This window comes from Eptesicus fuscus, chromosome 1 (assembly GCF_027574615.1).
Source record: "Eptesicus fuscus isolate TK198812 chromosome 1, DD_ASM_mEF_20220401, whole genome shotgun sequence".
NCBI classification, from domain to species: domain Eukaryota; kingdom Metazoa; phylum Chordata; class Mammalia; order Chiroptera; family Vespertilionidae; genus Eptesicus; species Eptesicus fuscus.
In genome coordinates, this window is record NC_072473.1 from 58427416 (window position 1) to 58448472 (window position 21057).

Consider the following 21057-nt stretch of genomic DNA (forward strand, 5'->3'; position numbering starts at 1 on the left):
ACTTCCCCACACCATGGGTACAAGACAACTCAAACAATTCTTGTTGGAGTGAGAGGGCAGCTGCTGTCGGCCAAGTCTCTGTCGGTCACCTGGGTCCTGATCTGAGCTGGGCATGGGAAGCACGAAGCAGCCATGGGGGCAGGAGACCTCCCTCAGAAGGGGCTAGGATTCAGGCCCCTGCAATGTTGGGGGGTGAGGGTCTGTGCCCCACCTCTGTTGATCCCCAAATTCTCTCCTGATGGCCCCTCTGCGACTGAGCCTGTCTTAGGTTGTTCCTTCCTTGAGGAATCTTACCCGTCTCTGGCTAACCAGCCATCCTCCGGGGCCAAGCAGGGTGACGTAAGGTTCAGTTTTGTCTCCTTGGTAGCCTATGCCCCCGTGGCCTCCATGCCCAGCACCTGCCTTGGGATGGAATTTTCTCTTTTAGAGCCTTGATGCTTGGGTGTGGTTTTCATTGTAGTTATTTTCCAATGAGAGCAGGAATGTGGCCCAGGCAACTCTCAGTATCATTGCATTTTATTATTTTATAGTCTGTGAAAAGATACTTTGCAGCAGAGTACTTAAAGTTTTAAATTCATTTGTTTATTTTCCCCAACAAACACAAAAAAGACCTATCTAGAAGGAATCCAATGGGATAAAAAGAAATTAAATCAATACATGGAAAAACACACAATAATATTAAGATAACTATTCCATATTTAAGTCTGAAATGTGAAATCTTATTGTTATTAATGTGAAACTTTAGCCTTGGGAAATTCAATATTTGTGACCACTGTGTCAAAATACAATCCACCTTAGCTTAAATAGTTGAAAGTAATACAGAACCTCAAAGGAAGTTTGCTTCCAAAGAAGATCATGTATCTTACTGGGGGATTTCCTCACAAACGCTAGAAGGCCTTAGAATCATATCATAAAATTTATCCCCCCCAAAAATTATTGAGATGTAATTGATAAAAATACTGTCTAATCTCACTTATATGTGAAATCTGAAAAATGTCAAAGTCATAGGAGCAGAGTGTAAAGCAGTGGTAACCCAGGGTTGGGGCAAGGGGAGAATGGGAGAAGTTACTCAAAGGATACAAACTTTCACTTTGGAGCAGAATAAGTTCTGGAGATCTAATGTACAGCATGGTAACTATAGCTAATAATATTATATTGTATATTTGAAATTGGCTAAAAGAGTAAATCTTAAGTGTTTCCACCAAACCTAATAAAAAAGGTAAGTATGTGTTAACACCTGATTCAATCAGTAAATGAAGTAACTCTTTGTACTTTTTTAGTAAATTTTTAAATAGAACTCATGATCTATCTCCCCCCCTCCCCCTCCTCCTCTTCTTCTTCTTATTCTTCTTCTTCTTATTATTCTTCTTCTTCTTCTTCTTCTTATTCTTCTTCTTCCCTCTCTCTCTCTCTCTCTCTCTCTCTCTCTCTCTCTCTCTCTCTCTCTCTCATTTTGATAGCTCACACAGGAAAGAAGGCCTTTAAAATTGGAAAGAAGAAACCACCTGTACTCTCTGGAGGAATACTAGAAGTGTTCATCAAAGAGGCAAAGAATTTGACAGTGGTGAAGTCAGGAGGCACTGCAGATAGCTTTGTGAAGGGGTAATTTTGTTTAGGTCATTTTAGATGATACCTCATGGGAAATGAAATTATCTGTGATACATGAGACAGTGCTGATATGTTCTTCTTACTTGAAATGTACTAGGAAAGAGTTACCCTGGAATGCTGACTCTTCCATATAAAACTATACAAGTATAGAGGGAATTACATTTTCTAGCTTTCAGCCTGCTTCCAGAATATTTCAGGAATTCCCATGACTTTCACCTTCATGACTGGCAAATTTTCATGTGCACTTTATTTTTTGAAGGAGGCGAAAGTATGATTTTCTATGTTTAATATAATTGTATTGTGATTTATTATCATTTTGTGCTGGAAATATGCAACAAAAACAAAAATATTACATACTTGGGATTTTGCTCCCTTGGGGGAAATAGTAAAAAGTGGATTTCTCAGAGCATCTTCCCCAGAGATACCCACTGGATAGTGCTTTGGAGAAGGTCTATTACTGCCTGCTGGAAATTTGTGCTCACTTTATGGAGCACAGGGAAGTTTCTTGAGGGAATACAAGCCCTTTAAATGGACAGTCTTGTCAATTCTAAGCAACCCAAACAATAAATATATCTTGATTTTTATATGAGATTTTCTCCTATAATTAGAATAACTGGAATCAGAAGGCTATTTTTTATTCATTCAAGCAAACACACACATATATATGCACATGTACCAAGAAGTAAGTACTGCAGTATCAGAAATAAGATATAATCCTTGCTTTCATGGAGTGCCATAAAATACATGAGGCCAAACAGATTCCCATGAGGTTAATTCTTTAAGTCAGATGGCAGTATTATTCCTCTCCTCAATTCTTCTTTGAAAAGTGTAATTTTTCCTACAAGGAAATAAGGGAAACCTTTACCTTCACATGTTCTAATTTTGATAGGAAAAATAAAAAGTGAAGTAATAGAACATGGTGGCTGGCAGGATGGGAGTGAGGGCAAAAGTGTGAGTAAGGGAGTGAGAGGGGAATGTGTGGATGTGCACAGTGTGTGTGTTTGTGAGGGACAGTTAGATTTCACAGGAGTCTCGGGGGCTGGCAGATCATACTCTCCTGGACAAACAGCCCCTGTTACTGCCATAGGCACTTCCTTGGAGGGCATGTGGATGGCATGGAAACCACACCATCTTGAAGGGGGAGAGCAGTGGTGGCTAGGAGTATAGATTCACCATCAACCAGACTGGCATTGGACACCACCCTAGACTCACCGCACCTGCACAGTGAGCAGCACACCAGTGGGACCTAGAAAGGGACCCCCTCCACGGGCTCTGGGGACTGCTCCCACACACACAGTGAGCTGCACGCCACTCCCAATGTGGGTTCTAAGATCCCCACAGTGAGTCACAGAGTCACTGGCCAATCTGGTGCAGGCTCCAGGACTGTACAGTGAGTTGCATGCCAGTGGAACCTTGCAGGTGACCCTCACTCTGGGAGCTGGAACCCTGAACACATCCACAACATCTTGCATGGCAAAGTTGGAGTGAGCCACATAGTCAGAAAACCTGTGAGGAGACTCCATCCACAAATCCTATCTAATAAAAGAGTAATATGCAGATTAACCATCACTCCAACACACAACATCAAGATAGATGCCCCTATGTGGTCAAAGACCCTGCCCCCATGTGGACTCAAGATGACCATCACAAGATGGCCAGCAGGGGAGGGCAGTTGGAAGGGACCATGCCTGCAAGGGAAGGCAGTTGAGAGGGACCAGGCCTGCAAGGGAGGGCAGTTGGAGGTGATCAACCCTGCAGAGGAAGGCAGTTAGGGGTGACCAGGCTGGCAGAGGAGGGAAGTTGGGGGCAAACAGGCTGGCAGGGGAGCAGTTAGACATCAATTAGACTGCCATGGGAGTGGTTAGGGGGTGATCAGGCTGGCAGGCAGAAGCGATTAAGGGAAATCAGGAAGGCAGGCAGGCAAGCAATTGGGAGCCAGCAGTCCTGTATTGTCAGAGGGATGTCTGGTGGGTTCAGGCCTAAACACGCAGTCAGACATCTCTGAGGGGTCCTAGTTTGGACAGGGTGCAAGCTGGGCCGAGGGACAACCCCTGTCCCTGTGCACGAATTTCGTGCACCGGGCCTCTAGTGGGACAATAACAGTCAAGACCCAACTACATCAGGAGAATCCAAATAACTCAAGTAGTGGGCTTTCCTAGAACACCCAGCTCAAGAGATAGAGACTGCACCACTGGGTCCCACAAAACACCTACTATATAAAACTACCTCCAAAAAGCTGGGTGACATAGCAGTTTGATCTAAGACATGGAAACAAATACAAAGAGACAGCAAAAAAAGGGGGATACAAAGAAACAATCGACAAAGGAAAGACATAAGGAGGAATTATGAGAAAAGGAACTAAATGAAATGGAGGCAAATTATTTGTGAGAGAAAGAATTCAAAGTAATAGTTATAAGGGTGCTAAAACACCTGTCTGAGAGTTACAAGCAACTCAATGAGAATTATAAGGAGCTGAATGGGAAACAAAACCAAAATGGATAAGAATCAAGGGGAAATGAAGAATGACATAGCTGCAATAAAGGACACCCTGGAAGGTTTCATCAGTAGACTATGTGAAGCTGAGGAACAAATCAATGAATTAGAAGACAGGGTAGGAAAAATACAACACCTAGTCAGAGTAGCAATTGGCAAAAAATTTAAAAAGCAGGATATAAAAATTTTATACAACCTAACAAATGGAAGACAAACAATCCAATTAAAAAACGGGCAAAGGACCTAAATAGACACTTCTCCAAAGTGGACATACAGATGGCCAAGAGACATATGAAAAAATGCTCAAAGTCACTGATCATCAGAGATGCAAATTAAAATTACAATGAGGCATCACCTCACACCTTTCAGAATGGCTACCATCAACAATGACAAGTGCTGGCAAGAATGTGGGGAAAAGTAGACCCTAGTACACTGCTGGTGGGAAAGCAGACTGGTGCAGCCATTATGGAAAACAGTCTGGAGTTCCCTCAAAAAAATTAAATACAGAACTGTCATTTAACCCAGTGATCCCACTTCTAGAAATATATTCTAAGAAACCCAAAACACCAATCAGAAAGAATGTATACACCCTTATGTATCAAGTATCCTATGATCTCACTCACATGTGGAATCTAATGAACAAAATAAACCGTTGAATGGAATGGATCCAAAGACATGGAAGCATGTAACAGAGGGCAGAATCTTGGAGGGAAGGTGGGGGAGGGTGGGTGGGTGGGAGGTAATCAACCAAAGACCTTGTATGCATATATGCATAACCCATGGACACAGACAGTAGGGTGGTGAAAGCCTGGGGACAGGGATGTTGGCAGTCTGAAGGGCATCAATGGGGGGGGGAATGGGACATATGTAATATTTCAACAATAAATATTTAAAATAATAATAATAAAAAACAGGAGAAGAGTTTAAGGCAGCTTTGGGACAATATCAAACAAAGCAACATCTGCACAATAGGGGTCTCAGAAGGAGAAGAAGCTGAGCAAGGAATAGAAAAAACTGTTTTAAGAAATAATGACAGAGAATTTCCCCGACTTTGAAAAGAAAAAATTCACACAAGACCAGGAAGGACTGAGAGTCTCAAACATAAGTACAATATAATGAACAACATACACTGATGAATAAAAATAGATCCAGAGACATAGAAGAATTGAACAGACTGTCAAACCTCAGAAGGAAGGCAGGGGAGGATTGGTGGATGGGTGGAGATCAATAAATTAACTTGTATGCATATATGCATAACCCATGGACACAGACAATAGGGTGGTGAAGGCCTAGTGTAAGGGGCGGGGGCAGGCTAGGAGAGGCCAATGGGTTATTCATATATGTTGAGACATAATACTCTCAACAATAAATATTTTTTAAAGTAAATTTAAAAAATAAACCAATAATAAGGAGAAGCATATGTCTGATGAGTGCGTGTGCCTGAATCCTGGTCATACACTCTTTCTCATATTAGTGAGATACTTTATTTGGATCCTGATGTTGGAATTTGCCCCACCAGCACCACCATCCAATTCAGGGTTCTTTCTTCTAACTGCCTGATGGGATGAGGGGATGGCTCCCTGCCTATGCCTCATTGTGGCCTTGCAGGGGTGACTGAATATCGCCTATAATTATATAACAAAGAACACATATAATTTTTTAAAAGATAGTAACTTTCTAGTAAATTCTCTCCCTAGTTACACTTCAACATTGAGATGATTTTAAAGCAGGGTTGCGGAATGTCCAGCCTCTGAAATCATTTGTTCTGGCCCTGCCAAGGCATTAGGGGTGAGTTAATTAAATGTTTGACCAAATATAGCAGGCTAATGTTTAAGTTGATAATTTTGTTTGGCCTGCAAATGATGTTATAAATATCCAAATGGTCCTTGGCAGAAAAAAGGTTCCCCACCCCTGTTTTAAAGGGACCTCAGATTTTTTTTAAAAAAGAGCCTGAAAGAGCAAGAATAGACCCTTCTGTAAAATTAATCATTATAAAATATATTAGTTAATATTAGCTCTGTCTACGTGCCATCATAACAGTGGTTTATACAAGACATGTTTTTTCTCTTGTATAAACCACTGTTATGATGGTGTAAACATCATAAACAAAGATTAAAGATAAGGTACCTAGGGCAGGTGTGGAAGCATCATGATAGTCAAGAACCTAGGTTTCTTCTTTGTTGTTATGGTGTCTACCTTATGTAACAAGATAGCCAAATTCTATCTGGCAAGACACTTCCCAGAAGTTTCATACAAAACTACTACTTGTATCCTATTAGCCAGAACTTAGTCACATAACTGTATTAGCTGCATGGGTGGCTGGGAAATGTAGTGTTTAGTCTGGGCAATCTTGTGCCTAACTAAAATAAATAAAGACTTTTTAAAGAGAAGAATAAGGAAAGAATGAATATCAAGAGATAGGTAGTCTCTGCTTGATACATGAAATGAAATCTTAAGTATAGCAATGTATCTTCTTTTGTAAAGTCATTTGTTTTATGGTATTTTTCATATTTGTTTGATATACTAATTCCATACCCATATGCCTTCTATCCTAAAGCCTGCTCCCTGATTCATTAGGTACCTAGACCCTCATTTTCCACCATGGTCAAACAGTGTTTTCACCTATTTGAGAAGAGATTCCAGGAAGCACCAGTGAGAGGAGAGAAAAATGACACAAGGAAGCTAGGAAAAATATGTTAGTAGGCAGTTTACTACCATGGGCAATTGGGCCTCAATTCCCCTTGGGAAAGCAACAAGTAACTCTGAATGTACCTTGGGATTGTGCCTTCAAGAGAAAGGTAAGCTGTTGGGACTTGTTCACCAATTTCCAAAACTTATTGAGGGTTGTTCCCAGATACATTAAATCCTTAATAATCCCAGGACTCCCTGCACATAAGCTGAGCCAGCTCACACCAGAGAAAGTCCTTACCTGGAAAAGCCATGAGACACAGGCTCCTGAGGTGGGGACTGCTCATCCTGGCTTCAAGTCAACTCATAAGTGGGCCAAATAGATAGGAGATAGCACATTAAACAGTGTCTACTACAGGAGGTATTTTAGAATAGTGAGTGGCAGGAACCAAGATGCAGCATAGGTAAACACCAGTACATGCATTCTCGCATAAACACATAAAAATTACAACTAAAATACAGAACAATCATTATTCTGAAATCTGGCTGAATGGAAGTCCTACAACTAGTGAATTAAAGAAGAAAGCACATTGAAACTGGTAGGAGGTGTGGAGGCATGGAATTGGCTTGTCCAACACCCACAGGGGTCATGTTTTTTAATTGGTAGGGATATCTTGCCTAGGGAGCAAAGGGTTCCAGCTCACACCAGGCCTCCAGTCCAGGGTTCCAGTGCCAGGAAGAGAGAGATCCTCATAACTTCAGGCTGTAAAAACCAGTGGGAATTGTGGCTGAGTGGAATGGAGGCTGCTGGAGTCCCAGGCAGTTCCTCTTAAAAGGCCTATGCATAGAATACTCAGACTCACTCCCACTGAGCTCTAGCACTGGAGTAGCAGTATTAAAGGATTTAGGGACATGTGAGGAGGAACTAAATTTTTTGGCATCAGGGCAAGAACTCGGGGATAGTGTTCTCTCAGACAAAATAGCTAGGACCTCCTCCCTACAGAGCTAACTGGCAGGTGCCACATCTGAGTCTCCATAAACCTGACCCACACTGTGCACCCCACCCTGGTGATTTCCTGAAATCCAGCCCCATCCAATATTCAGCCCCACCCAAGTTGTTTGCAGTGTCTTTTTCATATGAATGGCTCAGCCTTCAGAATTTCCTAAAATCTCTCAAGCAAGTAGCAGCTGGACTCATACCTCTGATAAATGGGCCCAGGCCCAGCACTAGCAGCAGCTTGCCAAGGTTCACAGCTTGGTCTCTTCTGGAAAACTCTAAGCCCAATACAAGTAGCAGCCATCTGCAGATGACTCTGTAGCTCATGCTGGGTGGCCCCAGGCAGGGCACATGCAGTGGCTGACTTTGTACCTCACAGAAGGCCCCAGATCCAGTGAACCCGGTGAACAGCTTCAGATCATGCCATATTACAGCTCTACCACATCTATGAGTGACACACTCAAGGGGCAGACTTGGTGAGCACCAAAGACCCACTAAAGCAAGTCCTGCTCCACAGCAGCTCTTCCATTGTAGTGACAGCTGGTCCTCACAGCCAATTGGCCTGTGGGTCAATTCCTCCCAGTGAAGCTAATAGCAATCAAGGCTCAACTACAACAAGGCTTTGCACACAGCCCATACGGGCTCACCTAGAGTACCCAGCTCAGGTGATTGGGGAGGATGAGGCCCTGGGCTCAACAGGACACCTACTACCAATTCCAGGAGACATAGCAGCTCTGCATAATACACAGAAACAAACACAGGAAAGCAGTCAAAATACCAAGACAGAGAGACATGTCACAAATTAAAGATCAGAAGAAATCTCCAGAAACAGAAATAAATGAGATGGAAGCAAGCAAACTACTAGATACACAGTTCAAAATAATGGTTATAAGGATGTTCAAGGAACTCATTGAGAATTTCAAGGAAATTAGTGAGAACATCAAAGACATTTAAAAGGACCAGTTAGAAATGAAGGATACACTAACTGAAATGAAGAATAAATTTACAGGGAATCAATAGTAGAGTAGAGGATGCTGAGAATCAAATCATCAATTTGAAATATGAGGAAGCAAAAATCACCCAACCAGAAGAGCAAAAACAAAAAAAGAATCCAAAAATGTGACAATAGTATAAGGAGCCTCTGGGACAACTTCAAGCATATCAACATTCTAATTATGGGGGTGCCAGAAGGAGAAGAGAGCAAGTAAGAAATTGAAAACCTGTTTGAAGAAATAATGACAGAAAACTTCCCTTACCTGGTGAAAGAAATAGACATAGAAGTCCAGGAATAGCAGAGTCCCAAACAAGAGGAACCCAAAGAGGCCCACTCCAAGACACATCATAATTAAAATGTCAAAGGTTAAAGACAAAGAGAGAATCTTAAAAGCAGCATGAGAAAAGCAGTTGGTTACCTACAAGGGAGAACCCATATGACTATCAGCTGATTTCTCAACAAAAACTTTGCAGGATAGAAGGGACTGGCAAAAAATATTCAAAGTGATTAAAAGCAAGGACCTACAACCAAAATTACTCTACCCAGCAAAGCTATCATTTAGAATTGAAGGATATATAAAGAGCTTCACAGACAAGAAAAAGCTAAAGGAGTTCATCACCACCAAACCAGTATTACATGAAATGTTAAAGGCTCTTCTTGAAAAAGAAGCAGAAGAAAAAATAGTTCACAAATATGAACAATAAAATGTCAATAAATACAACAATTTAACCTAAAAATCAAAATGAACAAACAAGAAATCTAATGAACAAAAAATGATGAATAAAATAGAATCAGAGAGAATCTCAGAGAGAATGGGGGTGGAGGGTTGGGAACAGATTAACCAAAGAAAATGGGATGATGAAGGCCTTGGGTGGGACGGGATCTGGGTGGAAGAGGACAATGGGGGTGAAAAAAGGGGGACGTCTGTAACACTCTCATCAGTAAAGATTAAATAAAATTTAAAAAGAAAAAATATTACATTTTTCCTTTTCTCCCAACTATCCTAATAAAAAGGAAAAGTGAGTGTGGGCATTTCACTATTGCTTCACCTAAAAGAAATAATAAATCATCCCACTAAGTAAATCCAAATTTAGGTATATAAGAATCTGGGAGCCGAAACCGGTTTGGCTCAGTGGATAGAGCGTCAGCCTGTAGACTGAAGGGTCCCAGGTTCGATTCCGGTCAAGGGCACGTACCTTGGTTGCAGGCACATCCCCAGTGGGGGGTGTGAAGGAGGCAGCTGATCAATGTTTCTCTCTCATCGATGTTTCTAACTCTCTATCCCTCTCCCTTCCTCTCTGTAAAAAAAACAATAAAATATATTTTTTAAAAAAGAATCTGGGAGAGAAAAGCCAATACACATATCACACTTACACACACACACACACACACACACACACACACACACACACACACACAGAGCAGGAATTATGGGAAATTGAAATGACTATTCAATTATGCCATTTTCTGCCTACTTTCTCACTGACTGCATTTTTTTCTGCAGCTACCTGCTCCCTGATGATAGAAAAGTCACCAAGCACAAAACTCTGGTAATAAAAAGGACTGTTAACCCTCAGTGGAATCATACTTTCATGTTCAGTGGCCTGCATCCCCAGGATATAAAGAATGTTTGCCTAGAACTTACCATCTGGGACAAGGAGGCTTTTTCCAGCAACATCTTTCTGGGAGGAGTTCGTTTGAATTCTGGAAGTGGTGAGGGACTCGGGACTCTGATTTGGTCTGTGACTCTGCATAGGATTTGGGAGTGGTTCCTGAAGGTTTGATATGTAGTAGGTATATATGTAATTTCAGCATAGCTGACTCCTGAAATTTCCACAGATGTCCTATGCCTTTAGCCAATGATCTGTTCATTTTTAAAATAAATATACTATTACACAACTTTATATCCTTCAACTAGAAGTTTGGGATGAATAATTTTTATTTTCATTATTTTCACAAAATGTCATTTACACTTTAATCTAAGTGAATTTCAACTGCTTTCTTCGGTCTTACTTCAGGTTTTTCCCAGGAGAGGATCAATAGACAACACAGGCTCTGATAGGGGTGAGGATGTTCAAGACCAACTTTACTTCATCCTCTTCTCATCCCTGTCCAGAATTTGCAGCCATTACTCACACTAGTTAAAACAAAATAATTTTCCCCTGAAAACTAATATCTGATGTTTTGCAAACAGACCATGGAAACACACCACTGGTGCCACAAGACACAACTATAACAGGGAGAATAAGGGGGTAAATTAAAGTAGTGGAGCACAAGCAGACCAGACATACATGTTCTTCATGTGCCATGGTAAACATTCCTGTTAAGAATAATTCCACCCCTATGATGCTCTACTTACTATAGATTAAGGAGAGCTTAGAATATATATATACCACTAAAGTGAAAACTCCCCAGGTCAAAGAACTGGAGTTGTTAGGAAGAAAGAGCACCAGAGCCCAGTTCAGCCTTTTATTCTGTCATGTTAACTCAATCCAGATGAACTAGCTCTCTGCAAACTATCAAAGTGAGGAAGAAAGGAGCTATGAGTGCCCTTCTGGTTGGTTTTCATCATCTAGGCAGAAGAGAGTAGTGTAGGCTACAAAAGCTGTATTTCATTCTACCACTCACTAGATATAGTTAATGAGAACAAGTCAGTGAAAGGCTCTGTGATCAAAAGCCCCCCTCAGAGGTTAATAAATGTCTTCCAGAAGACCAAAACATTTAATTTGTGAAGAGTAACATTTTCTATTTCCCTTTTTAAGGTGTGAGCCATGGGAAGACTGTGGATTGGATGGACTCACAGGGAGAAGAGCAACGCCTTTGGCAGAAGATGACTGACAATCCTGGGACTCCTGTAGAGGGTATACTCATGCTTCGTTCCAGCATGGGGAAGCGTCAGCTCTGAAAGTACCATTTTCCAAAATGAGACATCCTGGGACTGTTTGGCTGTCATTTCCTACAGTAGCAGGATTGGGTCCTAGGCTTCCTCTTCCCTGGCATTTCTCACTTGAGGGAATTAGGACATGAGAGGAGAGATGTCAGTGTGATGAACATTTAGGGTCTTGCTGAAAGTCTAAAAAAGCATGTACCACTATATGACCATGGTCCATGGACATCTTGATTGGATGATAGAAAGTGTGCCACATTATTCTGTCAACAAGCAAATTGTGTAATGGTTATAGGCTTTACACCATAAGGGAAATGGTTGGTGCAAGCTTATTTGACACTATAGTTGAGATTGGGAATCCCACACTTTTTCTAATTATTAGTTACTTTAGGTTTCCTCAAATGGTTTGAGGGGAAAATGGGGCCACTCAAAATGTAGATCACTTGAAGAGTAAGAAGAAGGGATACTGGCTACCCTTTCCTCATCCTGGGAATCCTCATGATTCAAAGAAGGCGTGTGGGGATGGTTGCTGAGGCCAGGGAGTTGCTTTGTTATTTTAGCAATTCTGTGGCTCACCCAGGTAAGTTTTCAAGTTTTTCTGTGGTGACTATATAATTTATAATATAAATAAACCCACCTTTGATAGTGAAGGAAGCTAAATTATTATACCAGAATGACATACATAAACCAAGATTGACCTGGGGAAATTTGGATATAGGGTCATCTAGTTATGACCTACCTATTAGAGAGCTCTGTTGTAAACATGTATTTTATAAAATGTTCTAAGCCATTAACTGAAAGGGAATAAGAAATAATCTACACTTTGAGCAATGTTTGCATCATGTCTATTCATACTTCATTGGTCAAAGAAAGTCACATGGCCCAGCCCAAAATCAAGAGGCAGGGAAATACATTCTGCTCATAATGAAACCTTGGCAAGAGTGAGGATGCAGGAAGGAATGAAGAATCATGGCCAATAGTTCAATCTACCATACTTTCTGTCACCTGAAAATCCAGATGCTTAACCAACCAAACTTAGATGCAAAGGTTGTTAAAGCTGAAAGGTGCCTCAGACCTGATTCTACATTTTGCAGATTCCAAGTCTGAACCCAGAGAGCTGAAATGATGTGCCCACAAATCATCTAGAAGCTGTGACTGTATTCAGACTTAAATTCAGTGTGTAACTCCTAGGCCAGTGTTCTTTCCATTGAAGTCCTTAGCATGATCCTATGCTTATCATGGTGGACAGGAGGACATAGATGAAGAAAGATGGAGCAAATTCTGATTATTTAAATATGAACATACTCCACCTAGTCTTTTTCTGGAGTCATATTTTAGCCCCTCAGCTTATTTTTTCATTTGAATTCATATAAAATCCTAAAGAGGTTAGTAACTGAATTTTAGTAGTAGGAAAACTAGAATCATCTTCTGGTTTATTCTAGCTCAATATTCCATATTCTAAATTTTTCTTGATTTAAGAATATATTTAGTATTATTCGTAGTAAGGGAATAAGCAACCCACTTTAAATATTATTAAAATAGACTAATTCTAAAAAATTGAAATTAGTGGCCTAGTGTAGCTTAGTACATATAGTATATTTTCTTAAAAACTCACACCTATATCCCTGTTACCTTTCTCAAAAACAGAAAACAAAAAATTTAAAATAATCATCACTTTCTATATTGGAAAAATAAATTGTCATCAAACTTGATGTGATTCATTCTGTCTTCAATGGCATTTTTAGTCTGGAGATATCTCTAAAGTAGACAAATGAAGTGGATTTCTTCACTAACAAGGAAAGTGGAAAAGTAATATATTTCACAATTTATAACTTGAACTCAAGACAAGTATGAACATTTTGTTCAAATCTTCTCCACATTTAGAGCAATTCTCTGTATCATCTATACTAATAAAAGGGTAATATGCTAATTAGACCAGAAATCTTCTGGACGTCCTTCCTGACAAAGCCATGGTGGTGGGGCTGAGGCAGAGGCAGTTAGAGGCAATCAGGCCAGCAGGGGAGAGCAGTTAGGGGCGACCAGGCTGGCAAGGGAGGGCAGTTAGGGGCGAACAGGCAGGCAGAGAGGTTAGAGGTGATCAGGCAGGCAAGCAGAGGCAGTTAGGGGCGATCAGGCCAGTAGGGGAACAGTTAGGGGCATCGGGCAGGCAGGCAAGTGAGTGGTTAAGAGCCAGTGGTCCCAGATTGTGAGAGGGTGCAGGCCAGGCTGAAGGACCCCCTCCCCCATGCATGAATTTTGTGCACGGGGCCTCTAGTGGTTTTATAAAAACCAACATCTAATTGGGCATTTCCATGATGCAAAACTTTTTTTTTTCTTTACTGAGTATGGTGTAGAAGTACAAAGAACATTTTTAAATAATGGTAATACATGTGAATGAAACAAAATCCAAATAATTAAAAATTGTGAAAAGTAAGTCATCCAAGTAAGTCATCCTTTCTCCCCTTACATATCAGAATATATTGACAGCCTCATTCTTTTTTATGGCTACCCGGTATTACATTATAGGGATACATCAAATTTATTTAACCAGTCCTATCAAATGTCACTTTAAATATGGTTAGCTAAACTGTCTATGTTTGATGGCTTTTCTAAGCAGTCTTTTCTTTTCAAAAATAAATACTTTGAAATTCAAAATGAGGTGTGTGTGTGTGTGTGTGTGTGTGTGTGTGTGTGTGTGTGTGCATGTGCACAAAATGTAGCAATTTCACTTTGGGATAGTTATCCTACAGAGAAAGATGCATATGTGAGAAATTAATATGCATAGGGAATTTATTGCAAAAGATTGGAAGCAACTCCAGTACCTGGTACCATCATCCACTCAGTTATATTAATTTGGCACTGGGTAGTGATCTTTAATTTATGCCTTGACTTGAGGCAAACTCAATCAGGAAACCAAATTAATTCTATCTCTTAAATATCTCAAAATCTTGTCCAGTTCTTGCCATATCCATGCCAGCACATTAGTCCTTTTCTATGATTATTAAAAGTCTCCAAGCTGCTATCTATGTAGCCACTCTTGTTCTCCAACAATCCATTCTTCATACTGTAACCAGATTTCCCCCAACATGTTATTTTTAAATGTTTAAACATGCAGAAAAGTTGAAATTATTTTACAGTAAACATTCTTATACCTACCAGCTAAATTCAGCTTCTACCATTAGTTGTATTTGCTTATCATTATCTATCTGCCCATCCCCTGAGTGTTCTATTAAAAATGCAAATTGGATCATGCTTTACCACCTATCATGGCTTTTCATTCCCCTGAGAATAAAATCGAAATTCTTGCCCATGGCCTTCAAGTCCATGCATATGATGGTTGCTGCATTCTCTCCAACTTGTCCCAAACCATGCCTCCCCTCCCCTCCCCTTCCCTTTAGTCACACAGTGCACTTTTCTCCTTCTCAAATGTGGCAGGCTCTATCCCATCTCATGTCCTTTGCAAGGAATTTTCTTGCTCCTTCTCATCAGCCTGATTTCCATTAATCATCCAGGTCTTAAATGTTATCTGCTCAGGGAGACTGCTCCTAATCATCCTTTATCTGACTAGGTCACAACAGCCTCCCTGTATTGCTCCTTTATGGCACACATCACAATTTTAATAAGCTAGAGGCCCAATGCACGAAAATTCGTGCACTCAGGGGGGTCCCTTAGCCTGGCCTGTGCCCTCTTGCAGTCTGGGAGCTCTCAGGGGATGTCCACCTGCCAGCTTAGGCCTGCTCTCTGGGGGATCAGGCCTAAGCTGGAAGTCAGACATCCCTCTGGAAGCCCGGGATCCCTCAGGGGATGTCCGACTGATGGCTTATGGGAGCGGGCCTAAGCCATCAGTCGGACATCCTTAGTGCTGCTGAGGGAGGCAGGAGAGACTCCTGCCACCGCCACTGCACTCACAGCCATCAGCCTGGCTTGTGGCTGAGTGGAGCTCTCCCTGTGGGAGCGCACTGACCACCAGAGGGAAGCTCCTGCACTGAGTGTCTGTCCCCTGGTGGTCAGTGCAAGTCATAGTGACTGGTCATTCCCTGCCGTTCCGCCATTAGGGTCAATTTGCATATTACCCACTTATATAGGATTATTTGTGTAATGAGTCATTTAATGCCTTTATTTGTTCCCTTGCCACCACACATCCCTAGAATAAGGACAGAGGAAATATTTATGTTTTTTTCACAGATATATTCCCCATGCTTAGTACACAGTTGGTAATTTAAAAAATATTGATGGAATCAGTGAAAACCAAAAAAAAGGTAACAACATAGAATGTTAGACCAGTGGGCATCTTTAGAGGACAGATCACTGTTTCTAACTTCCAGTTAACAGATAAGGAAACTGGAGCCTATACAGATCAAAAAAAATCTATTAATATACTTACTGATAGGTTTTTAAAAAGAAAGCTTTTTACACTTCTCAGAAGAGACCACAGCCTTGCTTGGAGATCTCAGTCCTTAATTTTCCCCCCGGTTGAATCAGATAAGTTGTAACAGAACCTGGGCAAGCTTAAAAGCCTGACTTTATCAATTCATTGTGTAAATAGTGCCTGTAGAACACGTGGAAGGTTCAGTTTATAAGTTCTCATTTCACTTACATTGTTACTATTCCTGGAGTCATCAGAATGTAGATTTTTCCAGGTCACAAAAACAAATATATTTTGACTAGAGGCCCGATGCACAAAATCCATGCAAGAGTAGGCCTTCGCAGCCCCGGCTGCCTTGGCCTTTGCAGCCCTGCAGCCCCGCGGCCCCATGGCCCTGCCCACTGGTCGTTCCGAAGGTCATTCTGGAAGGCTGTTCTGCCATCTGGTCTAATTAGCATATTAGTTCTTTATTATATAGGATGGGACTTCATATTCTTGGCTTCTTTTTCCTTAAGAAACTTATACTAATATATGACCAATGATCATCAGGTAATTAAGTAACTAGCAGATGAATTGAGCCCATCTGATTCACAGTGATATTAGTCTCATTATCACCTGCTCACTCAAGGTTTATATCTGGTGGGGAAGGAGAAAGCAGTGGAAGAAATAAAGGGAAACCCCACTTTTATAAGCAAAGTGGATTGAAATACCTCACTGTAAAAGCCTATGGCATTTTGGGCTGTGATTAATGTTTGTTTTTTTCTTCTATGTAGATGTTTCCCATTAAACTGAGCATTGCCTTTAAAAGGTGGCAGAAGTGTTTTCCTCTTACAATGGTATCATTTATGGCCTCTGAAATTAGGAAAAGAAATAAGAGGAGGAAATCTACACAGGCAAAACTATAACAAAAATTGGATCTGCAAGATTTAAACAATAATCATGGAAATTAGGCCACAAAAAGAATTCCAAAGGAGTATTTGAATCATCTGGAGTGTGAATTTAATACATTGATTCCAGAGCATTACTCCAAAACCTACTAAATAAAATCTTCAGGAATCTCAATGTTTATCAAACATCTTAGGTGATTCTAATTCAAGCAGATCACAATTTGAGAAACACTGCATTAGAGGACAATTTATCTTAACTATATTATTTGGACTAACTCTGTGTCATGATGGCAGATTAGGTTTGACTGACCTGGACATTATTAATTGCAAGGCAACCATGATAAGGTAGAAGGAAGCCTAACCCTAGACTCAGATGACATTACTCAAGTCTTGACTTGACTACCAACCATGTGACCTCAGTCAAGTTAAATATCCAATCTAGGCCTTCATCTATTTGCATGTAAAATAAGAATATTTAGGCTACCTTGGAGTAATTGAAGATATCAAATGAGGTAATATATATATAAATATGCTTTGTAAATTTTAAGCCACTATGGAGAAAATGGTCATTATTAATGAGATAGTTATAGCATTCTGTGGTTAATCATATCTTAGGCCTCTCTTTTCCTGGATGTTTGGTTAGTTGTTAAGCATTCTATGCATAATGGATTGGTCTCTAGTATACAGCAAAAATACAAAAAAAAACAACAAAAAAACACCACATTTATTTTGTGCTATGTTACCCACTGTGGGTATTAGTCATTTATTTATTTTTAGGGTGTAGGTCATGTATTTATTTTATTATCTGATTATATAATAAATATTACAAAAGGTAATTAATTTTATGGAAAGACAAACTATGATCAGTTTCTGTTAACAGGTTGTGGAACCTTCTTCCAGTGTAATGTCCATTTCTTTCTATGACCAATGTCAGGGAGATCAATCTGCTTTCCACGCAAGAATGTTGTGCAAAATCATGCTTTTCATCTGCAGAAGGAGATTTAGCAATCTGTTAAAACAGATTCCATAGAAATACAAACTGCTGTTGTCGTTATGAGGAGTGCATAGTGTTTCAGAGATTATTAGTTGTACTTCACTTAGCTCACTGGAATCCATCAAAATATTCTGGTAGAGGGTTCCTTTCATATTTGAAAAAGGGGAGTAGAATATATGTAAGTATTGACTATAAATGATAAAACACTCATATAGAGTAGGAAATCCTACTTTTCTCTCCACTTTTTCTGTACAAGAAGATACTTGTTTCTATTTTGCTTTCTTTTTTCTCTTAATGAGGCAAAAATTAATACAGAAAGCAAATGAAATATTATAATAGTTAAAGCAAATGTCTAACTCATTGCCATTTGCTGAGGGAAAAAATATCTCCTGAAAGATGGGCTGAAACTTGATAAGTTTGACCCCAAATATTTTATTTTTACCCATTTATTGTTCAATCCACTTACTTTGGGGAAGGAATCTGATTGCTCCTTACAAGGTTGTGGTTTTGTTTGTTTGTTTGTTTTTGGCTTAGCCAATGGTTTATTTTGTCTTCAGAAAGTTGAAACTTCTTTGTGCAAATCCATGGGTATTGAGGGGTCCCACAGTAAAACTTGTTTTAAAATCTTTCTAACTTGGAAACAAGGAAAGTATTCCATTAAAAATTTTTTTCTGTCAATCATTTATGGTTGAACTACAGTTAGAGTGTTTGATGGGTGGGGATATATTTTATTTTCCATCCTTTGCTAATATTCATTATTCATAAATGGACATTTTTGAAGAGATATCATTAGCTTTCAGATGCTGTGAAGAAAGAAAAATGAAGACTCTCCTGAATCTTCTTGCTTTTGACCTTCCTCACCATTGTCAATTATTTTGTCATCATTAATTCCTGACAGATGGGATGCACACCAGAACCTTTAATGCTTTTTTTTCACATGGATTAATGGAAATATTACTAATTTTCACCTTTTTTTTTCTATCATCTTCAAAGCTAGCTCTGTTAGTTATTTGCTTGCAAAAAATCTGAGTGCACAGAGCCAGGTTGCAGTTGGGTTTAGGGGGTGCCAAATTATAAGGGGTACTAAACATTCCTGCAAAGTTAATGAGGTGGATAAGTCCTCTCAAGAAGAGTCTGGTATTAACAGGAAAAAATAATGTCCGCTTGAATAGATAAGTGAGAAGGAGACCCTATGCCTAAAGAGCAATTCATGGTTGATAAATTCTGAAGCATACAGGTCTGGTTCGAGGCAGGCCTGTTTTATTGGGCCAGATGTGAATTGCTAAGTACATAGGGGAAAAGTGGTTTGTCTTCATTGGGGATTTCTTCTGTATCCCTTCTAGCAGGCAGGTGTTTCTCAAAATAAATGTTGTACAAATAAATATTTCAAGAACCTGTGAGAGGCATCACATCATTAGAATAAGAATTGGCCCAACTCTGAATGCACTCTATCTCCATTCCTGGATTGAAAGTAGTTATCATAAGCAGGCTGTTTATCTCCAGGCCTGAAGATGAGTCCAAGAGTGTAGTAGGCTAAAAAAGAAAAACACTCTTTCAATACCCAAAGAACAGTTAAGAATCACTGATTTCCTAGGACCGTGGTCGGCAAACTGTGGCTCGCGAGCCACATGCGGCTCTTTGGTCCCTTGAGTGTGGCTCTTCCACAAAATACCAAGGCCTGGACGAGTCTATTTTGAAGAAGTGGCGTTAGAAGAAGTTTAAGTTAAAAAAATTTGGCTCTCAAAAGAAATTTCAATTGTCGTACTGTTGATATTTGGCTGTGTTGACTAATGAGTTTGCTGACCACTGTCCTAGGACATTAGAATGGGGATCTTCTGAGAAGAAATAAGAGGGCTAATTTTCCAAACTCTGCTGAAAGCTGGGTCACCTACACATCAGTATGTTATTTCTGCTTTGTCCCTGGTACCCACCTGCCTTGGATGCCAATTTATTCTTCTAAACTCCTGCTCTGATAGGAAGATGGTCTATGTCTTAGATTGTTTTTAAATTAATACTTTATTTCTTAGAGAAGCATTAGGTTTATGGAAAAATTTAGCAGAAAGTAGTATATTTAGCATATACTACTGCTCTCTCCCCCCACAAGTTTCTCTTATTATTGATATCTTGCTTTGGTGTGGCACATTTATTACAACTGATGAACCAATATTGGCATGTTATAAAGTTCATAGCTTATATTATGGTTCATTCTTGGTATTTTACAGTTCTATGGTTAATAAATAATATCATGTATCCACAATTACATTATTATACAGAGTAGTTTCACTGGCAACCATTGATCTTGTGGGTGTCTTTATAGTATATACTATAGATGTCTATAGGTTTTACTTTTCTCAAAATGTCATATTGTTGGAATCATACAGTATGTAGACTTTTCCTACTTGCTTTTTTAACTTACCAATATGCATTTAAGTTTCCTCTATGTCTTCCTGTGACTTGATAGCTCTCTTTATTTTGTTGCTGAGATAAGAGCAATTAACGTAAGATTTACCCTCTTACTAATTTTTTATTAAGTTGATTGACATTTTAAGTGTATGATACCGTATCTTTGTTTTTAAGCAAAGAGAGATAAAAGGATTAAAGAACTCTAAAAGACAATAAGAATATATTTAAACTTCTCTGGAAATGAAGGAAAGTCTGCATTCATTTTGCTAGTTTTCTTGGTTTTATTGTTGGGTACAAATGACTGTTTCGATTTAGTTTTTTTTTTATCATGTTTAGTGCCAAAGTAGTAGTGATACTTAAACATTTACCATGCCTACTTCTAAGCTTCTGTATGGAATATATACACCAGACCGAAATTTTGTGTCATACTGTACTTGCTGAAAAATATGATATCTTTATCATTAAATTCATTTTCCTAATATCTATAATGTGTTTCAAGTTATTTCTAACTACTCGAACATTGATTGTATGTCACCTATTCCTCCTGTTTTCATACTTATTTGTCTTTGGAGAAAAGCATATCTGCTAAATTGACATTCAGGTTGAATGATTATCTGGACTCTGTTTCCAAGGCTAGAATGATATTGAGCAACTCTTTTTTTTAATTTCTTTATTGATTAAGGTGTTACATATGTGTCCTTATTTCCCCATTACCCCCCATCCCCCTACTCATGCCCTCACCCCCTTGTTGTCTGTGTCCATTGGTTAGGCATATATGCATTCACACAAGTCCTTTGGTT

The 21057-nt window shown here is 39.6% G+C and overlaps 1 protein-coding gene and 1 non-coding gene across 2 annotated transcripts in view; one reads left to right on the forward strand and one right to left on the reverse strand.

The window, feature by feature from the left end:
* SYTL5 (synaptotagmin like 5) overlaps positions 1-11625 on the forward strand; it is a 314612-nt gene extending 302987 nt beyond the window's left edge. Inside the window, 3 exon segments of the mRNA XM_054719382.1 lie at positions 1470-1602; positions 10225-10433; positions 11483-11625. Of these exon segments, the coding sequence (XP_054575357.1) occupies positions 1470-1602; positions 10225-10433; positions 11483-11625 (485 nt within the window).
* Positions 7957-8028, reverse strand: MIR9240 (microRNA mir-9240). Its single transcript, NR_128941.2, has one exon. It is a non-coding gene; the product is annotated as a microRNA mir-9240 (primary transcript).
* Positions 11626-21057: the final 9432 nt, after the last annotated feature.